Genomic DNA, 20,340 nt, shown 5'->3' with positions numbered 1-20,340 from the left:
CGAGGAGACCGAGAAGCTAATTATACTGGTTTCCTAATTCTTCAAACTATTTTGGTTTTGAACTGAATGCTGTAGAAGCAGCTAAACAAGATGTCAGCGCCCATGTTTCATAACAGGAACATTGCATAGTTATCTTTTTCTGCTAATTTATAAGTTCAAATTTATGTAAAGGTACGAATTATGAAGATTAAGCAATTTACAATTTATCATGTTTTGTCCAAACACATCATGTTGGATTTTTTCCTCATTAGCACTCACACCACTTCTTCCTATATCAATGAGTACTCAAATCTGACCTCAGGCACTTGCTAATAAAAATCTATTGTCTTTGAAAATGTTTATCGATAAAACAATGATGATGCGGATCAACTTGGCCCAAAGACAAGTCAAACCAATTCGTATCAGATTTACTCATGACAACTCGCACCATTAATTAATATGAGGCAGGCATTACCTGTAAATGGGGACGAAGTCTGTATGAATTATTTTTTTGTAACTTAATTATTTGTCAAAAAAAAAGAAACGGAAATACCGTAACGTTTCCGATTTTGGTTCTGTTGTTAAGGATTTTAGTTGTGACGTTATTTAAATTATGACGTCATATGCAATGTAAACAAAGAAACGCTATCATCAGGTAACGTTTTTTCATATCAAGGAATTATTAAAAATGAAATTGGTATTGCGCGTTTCTTCCTATTTTATACTAGACTGATAAATATATATTTTACTCAAAGTTTCATACAAACGAGACCGGAAAAAGGAAGTATATTGTACATTTCTGCGCAGGTCCGGGATTTCAAAACATGACATAAAAAAAATTGAACGATTTTGAGTTCATTAGTACAATGAAAAATTCGGGAAATTTTCCCGAATTTTTTTTTTTATTGAATTTTCTACTGTTATTGGGGACTTCGTCCCCATATTAAGTCAACTTGAACCACGGTGAAAATTCCTATACAAATCAAAATCAAATCAAATATATTTTATTGTCAATTAAAGACGCCCGTTACAGGCAGAATAATCACAAGTTAAATTTGGTACAAATGATTACAAAATGATTACAATGGCTCTGTTCCGCAATATTTTTTCCGGACGTATTTCCGTGTTTGTTCCGATCTTTAGTTTTATCTCGAAATCAACTTCCGGGGCGTTCAGGAACGCAGTCTTTGCAGTACACCTTGATGAATTTTACCGATAACAACGATTTGCAATGACACAATACAGTGTACCATTCAAGTAGAGATGTTTGAGTTACTTGGTTGAAGTTCTCATAATTGTAAGTATATGATTGACAGTTCTGTATGCGTCGTTCTTTATTTTCAGGGTACATTTCTTCATTTTTTGGCACATTTTTTTTCGCGCCGGGTTTGCCGTTAATTGTCTTTCAGTTTCATTTTCTGACCAGTAACGTCAAATTGATAAGTTTTGCACAATGGTTTAAAAAACTTACATTTGTCAGGGTTCTAGGTAGGAATTTACCTGAGTATGTCCCAAGTGAATGACAATGAATGTAGTAAATAGAAAAAAAGAGATAGACTTTAAAAGAGTAAATGTGCATGGGTCAAAATTGCACACAATACATGTACATGGAAAAAAATTATCAATGATCAGGCCTTTTATTCCCGTTCTTTATCTTGATAGTCCCTGGAGGGTTTTCAACAATGAATGAATTATTCATACCCTACAACAAGGTCAAGAAGGCGTCTAGTGCGAGATTACTCTGACATCCAATGGCTGATTTGCCTGACAAGCTGGGCCTTGGTCCCTAGCACCCACTTCAGTGGTATTTAAAGTATTGTACTGTGAGTAAATTAAAGGTAAAAAAAATATTACTTCTAAGTCTAAACTAAAGTTAAAATAGAGAATGGAAAGTTTAAACACGTTAAAAAACCTAAACAGTCAGGTCCTTCATTAATCAGTAGGTACACAATGTATATATGTAAGCGTACTTTCATTCCACCATGTTTTTATTCTGGGTAGCTGTTTTTCCCATGAGAATATTGGATGTAAATAGTGTGAAAGGGTCGATCTTGATATTGTTGTTTTTGTTTATTTTAGACCGATTTATTGTTTACATAAATAAAAGGATAAAATTTGATTTCCAAGGAACCAGTTTAAATAATCTGAGTCAATCTAATGAATAATGAGTACTAAAACACTTCATCAATGTATGGATATAAAGCACTAGAGTAATCAATCCTGGTATAAAATAACTAGCTATAGTGCAATCATTCTGGTACAAAATCACTAGTGTAATCATTCCTGGTTCAGAAACAAAAGTGTGAACATTCCTTGGACGAGAACTCTCCATTTATTACATAGATCAACTATGCACGTTTCAATTACATGAAAAAATATCAATAAGCCCAATTTTATATATATTTCCCCTTCAAAAAAGCTTTTTTAGAATGTTATAGTGACTGGTGGATGTTTTACACTGGACCAGGATAAAAAAAAACCTAGAGAATTTTTGTTGGTGGATAAAAATCACTAGGTATTTTATTCCTCCGGATAAAGTGCACTGGCAGAATCAAACCACTGTTACAATATACACATTAAATGGTGCAAGAAAATTGATACCGTTAATTTTATTAAAACTACACTAAAATGTAACAATGAGGTATAAGCATGATAAGAACAGGGTGGTGCTGATATTGAAATTACAATCACACAAGATCATTATCTGTTAATTAGGAAAAAGATAATCAAAATGAAATTAAACATGTTAAAGCCGTTGTAAAAAAAATTGTAATGAAGGCATGAATTTATACTTTTGAAGTAAAAATTGTTAAAAATTTTCAAGGTAAGGGTTGAGCTGAAAAATTTACGGTGGAGTAGCTCCACCATTAAATATCCTCTGGTGATCCATAATTAACTACAGTAACTACTTGTATATTCATGAAATTTGTATGGCACCAATTTTTATACAACCCCAAAAAAAATTTGGGATCGTATAATGGTATAATGTCGTCTAAGTCGCCTGCGTCGTCGTCGTAAGAAAACACATTGGTTTCCGGATAATAACTTTAGTTTAAGTAAATAGATCTTTATGAAATTTTTTCAGAAGGTTCAATACCACGAAATGAAGGTTGGGATTAATTTTGGGGATGAAGGTCCCAACCGTTTAGGAATTAGGGGCCCAAAAGGGGCCCAAAACAAGCATTTTCCTAGTTTCAGGATAATAACTTGTGTACAAGTATTTCAATTGCTCTGAAATTATATCACAATGTTTAAAACCACAAGTAGAAGGTTTGGATTCATTTTCAGGGTTATGGGGCCAAAGTTTAGGAAAACAAGCATTTTTCAAGCTTCCAGACAATAATTTAACTTGTGTGTAATTGTATGGATCTCTCTGAAATTGTACCACAACGTACCATATCACAAAGGGGAGGCTGGGATTAAGTTTTTGGGTTAATTGCCCAAAATATGTAGGATTTAGGGGCCTTAAAAGGGCCAAAAAGAATCATGTTTCTAGTTTCCAAACAATCATGACGATAACTTGTGTTTAAGTGTATGGATCTCTCTGAAATTGTACTACAAGGTTCAATACTACAAAAGAAAGCATGGGAATGAGTTTAAGGGTTATTGCTCCAATGGGGGTTTGAAAAAGTGGGGGGGGGGATTTTTTGTTTACCATTTTTAAAGGGATTCCTTTTTTTTCAAAATTTTTTCAAATTTCAAATTTTGAAAAGTTTCAAGAAGAAATATTAAATTGCACAGTATTGTGCAATAGATTTGTTAGATCTTTGACCACATTAATTTTGTGACAAAAACCCATATTATGTAAAAAATTTGATCACAATCCAAATTCAGACAGTATCAAGCTTGAATATTGTGACCAAATTTGCCCACACTGTTCAGGGTTCGACCACTGGGGTCGTATATAGCTACCTGGTTTTTCCTGAAAAGGGCAGGGCGTTTAGAAAACAAGGCAGGGCGCCATACCATGCCAAAGCCCCCTTGTAGGAAATACTACATGTATTTTATGTAAATATGTCTCTAATGCATATGTAATTTCAGTATTGCTTTTAAATAAAATTAATGTGGCTAATTGAAACACTAAGTTTATAAAATTTCAACAAAACAACTGAATGTCAAAATTTTTAACCTTAATTTTCTCAAAAACAAGTACAAATCCTATATGCTTCATTTCATGGCAATTCAATATGAAACTGCATTGACTCCCCTTAAATGTGTTTTCTTAAACATGTTTTACATGATTTGCATAATTTACATGATTTTTAGTTCACCTGGACCGAAGGGCCGTGAGCTTTTCTCATCACTTGGCTTCCACCGTTGTCGTCGTCCGTCGTCGTTAACTTTTACAAAAATCTTCTCCTCTGAAACTACTGGGCCAAATTTAACCAAACTTGGTCCCAATCATCATTGGTGTATCAAATTTTAAAAATGTGTCCGATGACCCAGCAAACCAAACAAGATGGCCGCCATGACTAAAAATAGAACATAGGGGTAAAATGTAGATTTTGGCTTATATCTCTGAAACCAAAGCATTTAGAGAAAATCTGACATGGGGTAAAAATGTTTATCAGGTAAAGATCTATCTGACCTGAAATTTTCAGATGAATCGGAAAACTCGTTGTTGGGTTGCTTACATTGAATTGATAATTTTAAGGAAATTTTGCCTTTTTTGGTTATTATCTTGAATATTCTTATAGATAGAGATAAACTGTAAACAGCAATAGTCTTCAGCAAAGAAAGATCTACAAATAAGTCACCTGACCAAAATGGTCAGTTGACCAAATAAGGAGTTATTGCCCTTTATAGTCAATTTTTAACAATTTTCATAAATTTAGTAAATTTTTGTAAATTTTTACAAAATATTTTCCTCTTTAACTACTGGGCAAAGTTCATTTTAGATGGAGATAACAAGTGAAACTGCGAGCTACTGCTCACTGATGATACCCCCGCCGCAATATTAATAGTGTAAAAATATGCAAGTGTTCGGTAAACAGGAAGTTGTCGAGTGATGAATCTGAAAATGCATCACACGGTATAGCTGACTTATATAAATCCTGAAACCAAATTTCAGAAATCCTTGTATTGTAGTTCCTGAGAAAAATGTGACGAAAATTTTCAACTTGGCTATCATGTGTAAAATCAGACAAGTGTTCGGTAAACAGGAAGTTGTCAAGTGATGAATCTGAAAACGCATTACACGATGTGGCTGACATATATAAATGTTGATACCAAATTACAGAAAGGGTGGATGTGTAGTTCCTGAGAACAATGTGACAAAAGTTTCATGGGACGGACTGACTGACTGACGGACGGACTGATGGACGGACGGACTGACAGACAGAGGTAAAACAGTATACCCCCCCTTTTTTAAAGCGGGGGTATAATTATAAGCAGCAAGAATGTTCAATAAAGTAAGATTTACAAACACATCTCACCATCACCAAGATCACAGTGTTTTCATGAATCCATCTGTGTTCTATTGTTTGATGTGCACATAGACCAAGGTGAGCGACACAGGCTCTTTAGATCCTCTAGTTAATATGTACCTGTAACAAGTATCCTGATGTAAATTATATTTTTTCTTATGTATATTTATTCTTTCAGATTTGAAAATGTTATCAGAAGATCTACAAGAATCAGAAACAGAGGAACCACCCGATTTACATTCAAGTCTTCCAGAGTTAAAATTATGGAAAGTGACAAAACTTCAAGAGTGGTTAGAAAAACACAAATTGAAAAAGTCAGGATTAAAGGAAATATTGGTAAACCGGGTTTATCGAGCAATGTCTGGTTACATGGATTCAGATCCAGATAGCTCAGATGAGAGCTTAGGTGAGGATTTAATTCCTGTACATGAGATTTCAAATTGGAAGACACTAGACTTTAGTGACATTCCAAATGGTTTGGCCTCAAAAGATGTAGACGGTTATTTTCTCTACCAAAAAAACCCTACAACAGGAGCAAGATTGCACTTTGACCGACAAATGAAAAAGGCAAAACGACTATGCAATGAAGGGTTTATCAGAGATATACTATATAGTGATTTATCAGACTTTTGCTATATCAAGTCCAAGTGTTTACCCTCTATGAAACAGTCTGTTAGTATTGGGACATCTGGCATGACTGCCAAATTTTATAGTTTAAATGTATGCCTAGGTAGAAAATTTGGAAATATCTTCAATGCTAGATGCAACTGTAAGGCAGGTGGGGCTGGTCTCTGTGCGCATGTAGGTGCTTTACTGTATACTTTAGTTAAAACCAAAGATTCATGCACATCAAGTGAGTGTACTTGGGATCGTCCTAGACCTCTGCAGCGAAAGCCAAGTCCTGCAAGAGTCTGCGATATAACTTTTACTAAGACAGAAAAAGAAACACAAACAAAAAAAGTCCGACCATATCCTGGAATATACCAAGCTGGACCTATTAAGGAGATTCAGAATGAGACTTTTCTAGATGACATTTTAAAAGGGTTGGAGAATGCATATCCACAGTGTGTTTTATATCAGACACTTAGGTTTGAAAATGCAAATATTGATCCTTTTTTGGAATTGTTCTACCCGGACTATATGTTTTGTGACTTTGTAAGTCTTACACATGATACCTGTGTTAAAGACTTCACACACTTTTTTGACAACCTAAAAGTTACAGATGCAATTAGTCAAACCCTTGAAGAGGGAACAAGAGGTCAAAGTGTAAATACAAATTGGATAAAGGCTCGAAAAAACTTAATAACAGCATCTGTTATGGGAGAAGTTTATAAAAGAAAAAAGCTTGTGCCAGACAATTTGTTGAAAAAAATTTGTGGCTATGTGACTGTTCCAGATAGGGTCAAGAGCATAAAGTATGGACGCAAATATGAATCGGTTGCTGTAAGTCAGTACATTCAGAAACATACAAAGGAATGTGGAAATACTACAGTCGAGTCTCGTGGACTATTAGTCAACCCCAAATATCCCTTTTTAGGGGCTAGCATCGATTCACTGGTCACTTGCAACAAATGTGGTGTTGGCTTAGTTGAAGTAAAATGTCCGTATGGCTCAGACAGTAAAAAGGAACCATGGAGGAATAAAACTCCAGTTGAGTGTGCCAAAGATACCAACTTCTGTTGCAATGAAGTAGATGGACAACTTGAATTAAAAGACACAAGTAATTATATGTATCAGGTTCAGGGTCAGTTAGGAGTGTATGAACTGAACTGGGTAGATTTTGTAATTTGGACTAAAAAAGGTATCAGTGTAGAGAGAATTAACTTTGATGAATCTACATGGAATTCTATGTTGCAAAAGCTCAAAGAATTTTATATTGGTTGTGTTATACCAGAAATATTTACAAGGAGAGTAGAACGGGGGAAACCACTGTATTAGAATTTAACTTGTTAACTACCATTTTGACTATCAGAAACCTACTTTAATATACATGTATATCCAAAATAGCTGATATAAATATAAACAGCAATAAATGTTCCCTTACTTTTTTAAAAGGTGGTACTGAACACCTTGACTAAAATTTATTTGGCTCATTTAATTTCATAAAATTTTTACAAAATATTAACTTTGACACTTTCATGACTTTGACAAAAATATAAAAATTTCCAAAAAACTTTAACCACACACTTTATCAGAAAAAAATCATTGAATATATAGCAGTTTGACAAATATTAATTTTGATCATTGAGAAGCTTATAAATAATTTTTAATTCCTAGTAATTATTCACACATTTGTCCTTTAGTCTTTTTAATACTATACGGTAGTTATCATGGTTAAATCATACCACAAACAAATTTTTCTATGACTATTATCTCTCATTTTTTGGCACTTGTATACATGTAAATGAAACAAACATAAAAACATCCAAAAACTTTGATCATGTTAATGGCAATAGTTTATAGCATAAAGCATTATGGAGTAATTCTTTTATTAAGGTAGAAAAGATGTCATTGATGGATGAGTTGGTGTTTTATATTACATGTAAGTGGCAAATATTATCTTTACCTATCATGCCTATGGCATGTACATGTATGATATTGCAAGTACTCGACATGTCCGTTTACTCAAATAATTTGTTTGTAAACATGAATTGTTATTATATATATTATTAGCATGGGGCTATGACAGATGTATAAGTTTTACCAAAAACATTATGGGAAGAGCCATTGTTTAATGTAGTTTCAATTTTGCTTTATTTGATCAAAGCACTTTTATTTTCATGTCGTCGAAATGATTAATTTCTTATTTTAATATAAGTAGCATTTTCAAATTTTGGAAAGGCTTCAGAGTTTCAGAAACTATATATATATAATAATAACCTCTCACTACACATTTCTTTTATACTGGACCTATATATAAGACTTTCCATTGGTATGTACCAGTTGATTGTGCAGCATTGAGGCAAATTAAAGTTCATCTCGAGCTCTTATTCATATTTTTTATTTACTTTGGAAATTTTTTATTGAGGATTATTTTGATTTTTGAGACTTTTACATTATGATTTTTTAAATTAAGTTTTTTGAAATTAAGTTTTTATGATTTAGGAGTTTTAACATTTATTATTTTGACATTTAAGGAATAACTGTAATATTTTTTCTGTCTATGAAGAAATAACATAAAAATTTGGTGCAGACTGAATAACCACGTACAAATGTAGCGGGTTATTTTAAAGTGTACACCACATATTTTATGTTATTTCGAATAGACAGAAAAAATATTACAGTTATTTCTTATAATTTAATTCTAAATTTCATTTTAAACCGGAGTAAATCATGTAAAAATGTCACGGTCACATGACTATATTATGTCTATGGGCTGATAAACAAAACGACGTCAGCCAATCAGAAGATGCGTTACATCCAAAATCAAATTATTGTAAATTGTAAGAAATATTTTTTCCCCCCATATTTTTGTACTTAAATGAGAATCTTATTATTGCTGTATGACATTGTTTATTAATTGATTTGTTATCATGGTTATCATCATTCATCAAAGGTGTTATTGTTAATTAAATTATTTAAACCTTCTTGGTGTTTTATCATGTTTATCATAGATGTCGGAAGATGTGGTATGAGTGCCAATGAGACAACTCTCCATCCAAATAACAATTTATAAAAGTAAACCATTATAGGTCAATGTACAGCCTTCAACACGGAGCCTTGGCTCACACTGAACAAAAAGCTTTAAAGGGCCCCAAAATTACTAGACGTGTAGAACCATTCAAACGGGAAAACCAACGGTCTAATCTACATGTATATAAAAAACCGAGAAACATGTATAAATTACATAAACAAACGACAACTACTGTACATCAGATTATGTATGCCTATCAGAACATTGAGTCTAGCTATAGACTCATGATACTGACCTCTTGTCCCTTTGTTCAGGTACAATGTACATGTACATACTATTTAGCCCCTCTTCTTATCTTATTATATTTGTTGAATGAAATGATTGTATGATACATGACTGCCTGGTCGGTTCATCTCAGTTGCAGGGTTCAATAGTCAAAGTTAAGTTTTCATGGTTAGTATAAATGAAATAAATATTAATAAAAAGATGTGGTACATGATTGCCAATGAGACAATTTTCCACATGAGACTAAATTTAAATGTCACAGAAATTTACAAAGACCTGTATGATCTTCAATAGTGAGTGAAACCCATATTGCATAGTAGGATATAAAAGGCCATAACCATGCTAACTGACAAATGTAAAACAATTGAAACCAGAAAACTAATGACCTGATTTATGTACAAAATAAAGAAAACAAACAAAAATAAAAGAAGTCATGCCAAAACATAAATCCAAGAACCATAACTCTGGACAAAATCATCAGACTTAAGACAAAATTCGAAATTGAAAGGAATCGAGTCATTATAAAATTATATACATTACCAAATATCAAATCAATATCTTCATGAACAAATAAATAAAAAAGAGTGAGAAACTGATAAGTCGGACTGACAGATGGACAGACAAACTGTTTACACCTAAAATTTCTCTCCAAAATACACATCTGTTGAGCATGTTGAGGATGGACATGGCGGATGAAAGTGAATTCAAAATAAATGAGGCAGGAACTGAATGTTTTTGTCAATCGAGTTGAAATACTTTTTCTTTGGTAATTTTAGGTTCTATGTTAATTAAAGTTTGTAAAATCCAAGAGGCCAATAAAATCAAGAAATGATTAAAAAAGTTTCATCATTTTTATTAACAGGATATAACCAAAAAAAACATAACATGAACACATTGCTTACTACCTTTTGAAAAGAATTCAAAACCGAGATTGACAGTTTTTTTTGCTCTGCAAATAATTGCAGGAAATATAGTTATTAGTTTCTGTCATAAATACAGTTTGTTTTACATTTTTTTTGGAGGCTCAGGTTCAAAAAAGATTTTATAATGATATAACAAATGATAAGGAAATGAAGATAAATTACTTTCCATGTAAGAGTAACCCTTTTAGAAGGCGTACACCAAAAAAAAATTATTCAAATATCAATAATAATAAATTTAAAAAAATAGTATATCAACACCGTGTTTAACCAGATTTTGTTGCACTCCGGGGGGATCCTGACAGTAGACACTTTCCATTTACAACAGACAGAACAGTTGAAAGAAATTATATGAATTATAAAATGTAGGTTAAAGTTTTTAAATAATATAATCATTTGATAATTAAAGTAAAGGTTATTTTTTTCATATAAGTGTTGATTCTTTTGACAAAAATACACCAAGTATATATTAATTTTGTTAAAATAAATTTGTGTTTTAATTTTTTTTAAAAGAGTTCCCATGATTTAAATTTTTTTATTTTTAATGACAGACATGACAGACATACTGAAAATAACTATATGTATAATTTTAGTCATATTTTTCTATCGATTCTGCTTTTAAGCATACAAAAAAGTATACAACAATTTCAACTGATTATGTTGCATCCCTGACACTGTTTTATGTACAACCATTAAAAACAAAAGATATGAATATCTTGGAATTTCCATTATTTGGTCTTAATTAATAAGTTTTAAATTTTGGAAGTTAAATTGGCATGATTAGCAAGCAAAATACATGAACATGATTTAGGTAATTTTTTTCATGTTTTATTTAAGAAGTGGAGGCAACAAATTTGTAAATGCGGCACAAATGAAAATCATTTGCTCTGATAAATGAGCCTCAGATATTGGTAAACGAGAGTTAAGTATATTATAGTTTTTTATTTGCTCCATTTTCATTTCCACAACTATTCTTGCAGAAGCAATGCTATTGGTCTTAAAAAATTCCAGGTGTGACATCTGTTTCTTCGTTGAGACTCTTGGTGGCATATTTAGTCCCACATCGGCTGGAAGCAGGTCTTCTACGGTGAAGCCCTTATCAGCCATAATTACATCCCCTTTGCTAAGTTTTGGCAAAAATTCATCATGTTGCACAATGTGACGATCTGACACATTTCCTCCCCACAGTCTAGAAATGAAAGTTACCATGCCACTTGGTGTTACACCAATCAGTACCTTGAAGGTGTTAGAGTGCTTGTATTCAGACCAAGTCATCCATTGAGCCTTTAATGATGAAGGTTTTTCAATGTAAAATTCAGTGCAATCTACCACAATTCTTGTATCTGGATGCCCAGTGAAAAGTTTTGGCAAGTTACAAACTATTTGTTCTCGTGTTGGCCAGGTTACTAATGATTTGCAATTATCAAATAGAAAGTTAATCCAAGTGTTCATTATACGAGAAACAGTGGATTCAGACACTCTAAAAATATCAGCTAAATGTTCCTGCAGAAGTCCTAGTCGCAATCGCATCATAACCATAAAGAATTCATCAATTGGTCTTAAAAAGCGTTTTCTTCCTGGTTTTAAATTTCCTTCTTGTTGGTAGGATTTTTCACCCATGGATCGGGATTCTCCTTCCCAATAATTCAGCTTATCTGCTCCATGTTTAAGTAGTACTGAAAAGAACATCCAAAAAACACTAAAATTAACAAATCCAGTGTAAAATCTCACTTTGGCATTATCATGTTTCACATTTTCAATTGTTATTTGTGGCAAGTCTGTCTGAATGCCTACACTCACAGAATGGATCTTGATATCTGTCTCAATATTGTCTGTTGTTGTACATGTACTTGCATTGGTTGTAAATGTAGTAATTTCAGTTTGTGTACAGCTTGTCCTGAATGAACACGTATTTACTTTGTCAATGTCAGAGGCAATATTAAGATCCTTCATGATACATGTACTAATGTTTGGTATTTTTATATTTTCATTTTCGTCTAACTCCGCTGTGTCAGTATTTGTATTTTCTGAATGGACTTCTTTTCTAAAAAGTGGACGACGTGTAGTCACCTTCTTCATTGGCTTAGAAGGAAAGATAGTTGGAATTGATTCATGTGTAAATGGTCCATCAAAATGAGCACTACAAACTCTTGTACTGTCATTAACAATTAAGTTTGCCCTCACATTTTTAAGTCTCTGAATCCATAGTTTTTTAATATGGGCTTTTTTTTCTGACATGGGAATACGGTGAAGTATAAATTTTGTTCCATCTGGTCCTATCTTGTCAGATGTATGACTGCATCCTGGGACACAACAATATTTCTTTCCAGTGCTGAAAAATATAAAAATAAACATGATAAAAAAGGTCATTTTATTATTTTATTTCTAAACAATCAATGTAATATAATTGGATATGTTGTCAGACAGTTAGAATTTTAAAATAATTTTTATCAATTTTTTTTTCATTGTATTAATTTAACTTACTTCTTTTTTTTTTGGAGGGGGGGGGGTCAAATGTGTTCAGATAGGTACACAATAGATTGAAAGTTCTGTCATTTTAGCAGAAAAGTTGGCATCCCAATTTATAGCACTTGACTAAAGTGCAGTATTACTGCCAGTAACTGACTAACACAATTAATAAATTGATACATATAGATTGCTATCCGGTCGTTCCGGCCACATACCGATCCGGCCCCAAGTCAATCCGGCCCAAAGTCGATCCGGCCCAAGTCGATCCGGCCCACGTCGATCCGTCCCCAAGTCAATCCGGCCCCATAATAAAATATGAATTAACTATATTGATTTTTGAGGAATTTGTCACAAATTTTAACAGAATGGAATTTGAAAAAAAAGTGTCCAATGATGGATGACAACAGGTCAGTGAAGTATTGGAGTGGCCAGTTAAAGAACTATTTTAAATCGATACGAAAATGAGTGTTATTGTGTCTGTTTGTATCGCAGTTTCTACATTTTTAAATTATGAAGTTATTTTCCATGATAACTTTTACTTTGAATTTCATGGCGATTTTTATTTTATTAAGTTCACACAATGGACCTTGTAAAACTTGTAAGGATCACAGTCAATTGAAAGAAAATGCTTTGAATTACTGCTGACAGAGATTATATTGTATTTTATGTCTCTGTTGCTGATTAATTAATGTTGATGTCTGAATTTTTTTATATACGTTTTAATACAGTGGCGGATCCAGGGGGGGGGGGGGGGGGTTCCGGGGGTGCGCACCCCCCCTTTATTTTTGCCGATCAATGCATTTGTATCGGGACATATGTTTTGCACCCCCCCTTTGCCCTGGGTTAGCATGGGTTAGCACCCCCCCCTTTCGAAAATTCCTGCATCCGCCCCTGTAATATAATTATACCCAATGATCTTGAAAACTTGTAATAAAAACATAATCAACCTAGTTGTTTTGAACTCATCTAAAGAAAATATTTTCAAAGGCCTTTAATATTATTTTTTTTACCGTACACCTTTAACATTATAATAAAAATAATGAACATTTATGAATTGTATGAATTACAATTCATATATATATATTTCATAGAAATATATTTTTTATTGGTGCCGGATCGACTTTACATATGGGCCGGATCGACGTGGGACGGATCGACCCGAAAGCTATAGATTAAAGCCAATATAACTAGACATTCAATTTTGCCATTCTTCTTCTTTAAATCAAGTCTAAAAAATATCCCTGAGAGATAATTTCATCCCTCTATTGAATACAATTAAATCAATGATTACAATGAAGAGAAAAGAAAGACACACTACATTTGTAAATGTATATAATGTATATTTATTAAACAATGTATATATAAAATAGATGTCAAGATGATATCAACTGGATGAGCCTATTTGGTAAACACCATCTGATAAATACTAGAGGTCACTCCTTTAAACTTTTTAAAAACAGTGTAAAACGACACATAGACTTAATACTTGTATGGGAAAGGATTTGTATAGGCACTGCCTTTTGTCCAATCCCTTTGTTTAAATGTACATTTGATATTTGAACAATAAAATATTTTGAATTGAAAACTTAATACTTTTTCAGTTAGAGTAGTGGATCTGTTGAAAAACCTGTCAGATTTAACTGTGACAGCAAAGACTTTGAATAATTTTAAGTTTGTAGTAAACGGCGAAAATTGAAACCAGTATAAATTCATATGTTCAGGTTAAGTAAAAATACTGAACTCTATCGACTATGAGCAAAATTCAAAATGGATTTCCGTAATCAAATGGCAAAATCAAATGATAAAACATCAATTGGATGGACAACAACTGTCATATTCCTGACTTGGTACAGGTATTTTCAAATGTAGAAAATGGACAACTTGCACAAAGTATTAATTAAAAAGCAGCATTACTTTCAGATCAACTGATATGCAAATAATATATGGTTCTTTGCAGGCTGTTTTCTTTTTTTGGGCGTACTAATTACAATGTAGCAACAATCTCTAGGCACTCCTCTATATGTCTTAATTTGTTAATTTGTTAAGGCGACACTCGTCTAGATGTCCAAATTTGTTTAAGCGAACCCTTTCATCCATATGATCTCTCTTTGTACATTACAATATGGATAACATTACAAACCCTTTTCCAAGTCGAAGATTGCCAATCCATTCTAGAAAGAAAGCTATTAACAAACAAGCTAGGACCAAGGTAGATTACTGTAATATGGAAAAAAAACGCAGAACAAAACTACTTTACATACCATACCGATGAACAGCAATTTCCACAATGCCTCTGACAATGTCTGAGGAGCCAACAATTTCTAGAACTAAAATTTTTTCTTAACCTGATGTTTGGGTTTATAAGACTGTTAAAAAATAATTGGTGAAGAAAAAATCATATCGTGGTGCACTTCCTTTCTTGCTACGGCCCTTTGTAAGTACAAAAATGTACTCAATTTTGATGATTTTCACATTTTCATCAATTTTTAACCATTTTTGGGCTTTTATCGTGCAAAAGACCACAGTTCCACAATTAAACTTTTTTTCATACTTTTAATATAGATGAAATGGATCAATCTGAATAAATTTAACTTTTTATGGCCCTGCAACAAAGTTGTCAGTGCCATATAGTTTTATCCTTGTCCGTCATTCCATAATTCCATCCATCGGAAATTCTGTCATTCTGTCATTCTGCAACAAACCATTATACAGAGTTTTTTTCTAAACATCTTCAAATATTGGGCTGATTTTTTTGGTATGTGAGTTAACCATTATGGTTTACAGATCAAGTTTAAGTTTTGTTCCGCCCCGATAATTTTTGCCGAAATTACGGGCTTTGGACTTTAATAAATTGTTGAAAATCACAATTATACAGACTGTTTTTCTAAATGCTTTCAGATATTGGGCTGTTATTTTGTATGTGCGTTACTCATGATGAGTTACAGATCAAGTTTTAGTTTTGTTCCGCTCGGCTAATTTTTGCTGAAATTTCGGGCTTTGGAATTAGATAAATTTTTAAAAATCACAGTTATACAGACCTTTTTTTCTAAATGGTGTCAGATATTGGGGTGACTTTTGGTATGTGATGAGCTAACCATGATGAGTTACAGATCAAGTTCAAGTTTTGTTCCACTCTGCTAATTTTTGCCAAAATTAAGAGTTTACAACTTTGAAAATTTTTGAAAATCAGTTATATGGACATTTTCCTATACACCTCCAGATTTTGAGCTGAATTTTGATATGTGAGAGTACAATGCACCATCATGTTTGTGTCCACATGTGTCATTGAAATTTTTCAACTTTTTGAGACGGGGCCATTTGTGTCGCTTTGACACATCTAGTTAAAAAAACACTTTAGGTAGGTGTTAATATTTTGATGCTTTTTCATGTCTTAGTTAAGTTTAAACATATTTATTTATAGTGGATTGGGAAACAAGTTTTGCATCTTATATATTAATCCCTTTTCACTTTGAGGGTGCGAGTGCTGCCTTGGGTGTCTTTAACGTGCAAGAGATACATTGAAATATAGCTCTCTCTTTACATTAGTCAGCCATTTATCGTCCCCTTCTGATGGACTATCATCATTTTCTCAAGACCATACTAGCAAATGGTGTCAAAGGAGAGCCGAAAATTCAGTCTCTGAAATTTTCATCCAGAAACGGGAATCGAACCAGAACCTTTGTGTTAGAAGTCTGATGCACTAACCATGATACCACAGCTCTCTTTTTCATGTCAATTTTCTCTGTTTTAAGAACAAAATGCATATTATTTTAACTTCTTGGTTATAAATGATTGAAAAAATACAAATATAAAGTATAAGGAAAGTTATAGGGGATTGGGATATAGGCCTACATGTAACAATGTTTCTGGTAAAATAATTTCTTGTGCCCCTCACCCATTTTCTCAAAATTTTGACTAAAAAAACTGAATTGATTAGTGATAAAAATTTTAATTTTTTTTTACCCATAAACTACCAATTGAAAGTACACAATTTTTTCACAGAGTTCAGTTTGGTTATCATGGTTATAACATTTTTTAAATTCATCGCTATTTTCCAGATGTATCACATGTTTTTGAAATAATTCTTGAACGAAACCTCAGAAGAATACATTCTTTAATCAATTAGTTTAAAAACATTAAGATTGAATAGTGAACTCATCAGATGAAGAAGTAAAGATTTTATATGTCACACATAAAATCAAAATGATGTATAAATTTGAATTCACATTAAACAAACAAATTTGAGAATGCTCTTCAATTGCAATTTAATATAGCAACAAATTGGTGTAAAGTATACGTTTATGTGAAATATAACCTTTTCCTTTTATTTGTTCTATTAGGTGATTGGAAGATAATTCTTCAATGGCTGATGATGATGGTAAATATAAGAAATCATGTGACAGATTACGACATGAACTAAGAGATTGTCTTATATACAGTGACTGTGTACAAAAGGTAAACAAATATTGTAGATTTTAATTTTTTTTTTATGCATTTCCAAATGAACTAGTAGATATAAAAATATTGAAGGTGATGTGGTATGATTGCAAATGCGAAAACTATCCAACACAGTTGAAATGAAGTGAATGTAAGCAATTATAGGCAACAGTATGACCTGCAACAATAAGACAAACCCAAACAATGTAGTCGGCAATAAAAGGACCTGACATGAAAAATATGAAACAACTTTAAAGGTTATAGAGAAAACAAAAGGCCTATTTTTTTAACAAAACAATTTGGAAATCAAAGCACTGAAGTACTGAACATCAGATGACCACAAGTTCTTGTGGATGGTCAAATGTACTTGTCTCAGAAAAAAAATCACATATTTCTTTACCCGAAACTGAGGTTAATGTACAGAGATGTACTTTTTTCTGAGACTAGTTGGTGCGTGGATGATGAATAAATCACAGGAAATTCAACTTCACCGTAATAACTATTATACTGTATAGACTGATTTGTTGTTATATATTATATTAAAATTACAATCACATGTATATATGATTTCCATCCATTTGTATATCATTCCATTCTACTATTCTAATAATAGTGCAATGCAAGTGCATGGTGGAGACACTTTTCTGTAAAAATTAGATTTTTCTAAAAGATTAGATGCGAGTAGGCATTCATATATTCCCGCAAAAAACAATTATAGAGTTACTGGTCCTTGTCGGTATTGTCGCAAAACGTTCTTGAGATATTCTTCCACATGCTTTAACACAATTTATAGGTACTTGTGCATTTATATTATCAATGAATTTTTTCTTATATATATATATATATATATCCAACTACAAAACAGTTTCATATTATTAATTTATGTTGTTAACAAAAGTATTTTTATCAGTATTCATTGAAGATATGTATTTTTATACTGCACTCGTTCTATTTGAGCAGTCAAAATGCGTTGACTGTATATTTCTATGCCATATACGGTCACTGACCTGATATCACTTTTCCTCATGAATATTTAAATAGAAATTGTCGAAATTATATTTAATTATTCATACGACCTCTTCAACCTGTTCTTGTTTCCAATGTAAACAACGCTGCGTTTAACGACTCAAAGTTTTGCTATTTTTATATTTCACTTATTAATATTTTTTTGTGTGCAACCTATAAATCATTATGTTTTATGTTTATTGATGATATTTTAGTCTGCAACGAATTCGTTCATCATTGATTGCGGTAATGATGTACATTTCATCGTGTTTTATATTTCTCCGTCTGTGTGATATGAGGCCTTTTTAAAGGGGGATTTTTCCCAATATTTAAATCAAATAAATAACATTAACACAATAAACAACAATTGAAAATGTTTTTTTAGATTGCAGTATAAAGACAATAATAGTGCATTGACTTGACATATCAACGATATAAGGATTCGGCCCGACACGGGGAAAATGCTCGGCACAGCCTCGCATTTCCCCGTTTCTAAGCCTCATCCTTATATCGTTGATATGTCAAGTCAATGCACTATTATTGTCTATATATCAAACGATAAGGAATGTTATTTTTCACTCGTTTATGTTCATGATCTATGTTTACAAATAGTTTTGTCCACCATTGAACTTTTTAAATTTTTGATGTATCATATCCTCTTTGCTCTGATACTACATTAAGCTTTATCAATCAATCTAGTTAAAAATACCTAAGATAAAAGCATGTGTCAGGTTTTTTGTTTGTAATTTTGTAGGATAAAAGGACACCCAGGGAATGTTTAAAATTAGGAACACACAATCCTACAGTACCAATGGAATGTCATGAACTCAGATACAGATTTTTTCAATGTAAAAGATCAATAGTAAGTAACTTAGATTAATTCATTGTTGGGAAACAGATGGAAAATTCTACTCAATAAATCATACAAATACTATATCATGCTTCATTTGTAGGAATTTAATTTTGCACTTTTTTATGTCATACTTGTTCCTTCCTGTGGCATTGAAGTAAAATTACCCAATTACAGATGCTGTAATGTAGAGTAGTGAAATGAAGAAAAGTATATGTCATGTATTGTGCAAAATAGATAGTTTATATTGGTTTAAAGCATAGTTGGAATTATTAAAATAGTAATAATGATATTAATAATACCTGTATTAAAACTTCCACCAAACTGGGAGTTAGGGCTCCTTGAACCGGTCAATGATGCAAAGAAACATATACATTTGTATGAACAGTGTGTACTATATGTATAATAGTTTTAAAAAAAACAGAACAGTAAATTCAGAAACTACTGCATGCATTTATTATTGCGATTTTGTCATTTTAGACTTAAATGCTATTTTAATTTTTACGATTTTGAGAAAAATCCTCTATAATTCATTATGATATTGAATATTTCCAAAGTGCAAGTTTAAATTATTGTTTTTACAACTCTTGCCTTTTTTGCAATAATAAAAACCTGGCAATAATTTCAGATTTTCTGAATTTACAGTACATTCATTACAATTTTGAGTACATAATGATGAGGGCAAATCATAGGAAAAATGCATGATTTTAAATAGTATTAGATTAAATTTAATTTTTAAAAATTGTGAAATGATTTTTAAAACACCAGAAATGTACTAAAAACAAATACATGTAGCTGTTTTTAATAATTTGTTGGACTTACATCTGTCCGAGATAGCTTGTATATATAAAAAAAGAATGAGCTTTGTACTTCTGGTTTTCTAATGCTTATATACAAATTAATTGAATTGTTTTTGAATAATGATTTTCATGTTATATATATTTATCGCATGTTTATTAATTTCTTATGTCTGATAAAAAACCCAATTTCATTAACTTATCATTGAACCTTTCTTGTTCAGTCAGTTTTAAAGTACATATGTTTTAAATGTTTGTGAAAAATAGATCTATGTTTTTTCCAGATTGACATGAGGGCAAGATTCAGAGGTATTAAAGATTAGCACAATCATGGAATATTTACTTTAACAATGTTTAACAATGTGTGACTGTGTATGGCAGTGGATAAGGATATTATAGTTGTGTTTTCTGTGATTTTGTATTATTGAACACATACATATGTATAAATAAAAAAGTTTATTATATACTTAGTAGTAAATACAGATAAATTGTATGTGTAATACAATCATTGGCAAGCGTGCTGTATCAGCCACCCGTG

General features: G+C 32.0%; 2 protein-coding genes across 2 annotated transcripts; one reads left to right on the top strand and one right to left on the bottom strand.

Moving 5' to 3' along the window:
- The first annotated feature begins 36 nt into the window (after positions 1-36).
- Positions 37-20,262, top strand: LOC143085250 (cytochrome c oxidase assembly factor 5-like). The gene is made up of 4 exons (XM_076261493.1): positions 37-171; positions 17,054-17,168; positions 18,910-19,017; positions 20,087-20,262. Exons 2-4 carry the CDS (start codon positions 17,076-17,078, stop codon positions 20,123-20,125), a joined length of 240 nt encoding a protein of 79 aa, XP_076117608.1. The 5' UTR covers positions 37-171; positions 17,054-17,075; the 3' UTR covers positions 20,126-20,262.
- Positions 10,968-16,444, bottom strand: LOC143042981 (uncharacterized). The gene is made up of 2 exons (XM_076215481.1): positions 16,419-16,444; positions 10,968-12,576 (listed from the first exon to the last, which is right to left on the bottom strand). Exons 1-2 carry the CDS (start codon positions 16,442-16,444, stop codon positions 11,073-11,075), a joined length of 1,530 nt encoding a protein of 509 aa, XP_076071596.1. The 3' UTR covers positions 10,968-11,072.
- Positions 20,263-20,340: the final 78 nt, after the last annotated feature.

The sequence above is a fragment of the Mytilus galloprovincialis genome, chromosome 8, assembly GCF_965363235.1.
Source record: "Mytilus galloprovincialis chromosome 8, xbMytGall1.hap1.1, whole genome shotgun sequence".
NCBI classification, from domain to species: Eukaryota; Metazoa; Mollusca; class Bivalvia; order Mytilida; family Mytilidae; genus Mytilus; species Mytilus galloprovincialis.
The sequence above is the reverse complement of the archived record's forward strand: the minus strand, read 5'-3'. Positions and strand labels throughout refer to the sequence as shown.

Excerpts from the sequence above, each read along its gene's own strand:
- LOC143042981 (XM_076215481.1), bottom strand. The coding sequence starts at position 16,444 with ATGAAAAAGAGAGCTGTGGTATCATG. Across the intron at positions 12,577-16,418 it reads AAGAGAGCTGTGGTATCATG|CACTGGAAAGAAATATTGTT; the intron begins GTTAGTGCATCA and ends TATATTTTTCAG.
- LOC143085250 (XM_076261493.1), top strand. The coding sequence starts at position 17,076 with ATGGCTGATGATGATGGTAAATATAAGAAATCATGTGACAGATTACGA. Across the intron at positions 17,169-18,909 it reads ACAGTGACTGTGTACAAAAG|GATAAAAGGACACCCAGGGA; the intron begins GTAAACAAATAT and ends GTAATTTTGTAG. Across the intron at positions 19,018-20,086 it reads TTCAATGTAAAAGATCAATA|ATTGACATGAGGGCAAGATT; the intron begins GTAAGTAACTTA and ends TGTTTTTTCCAG.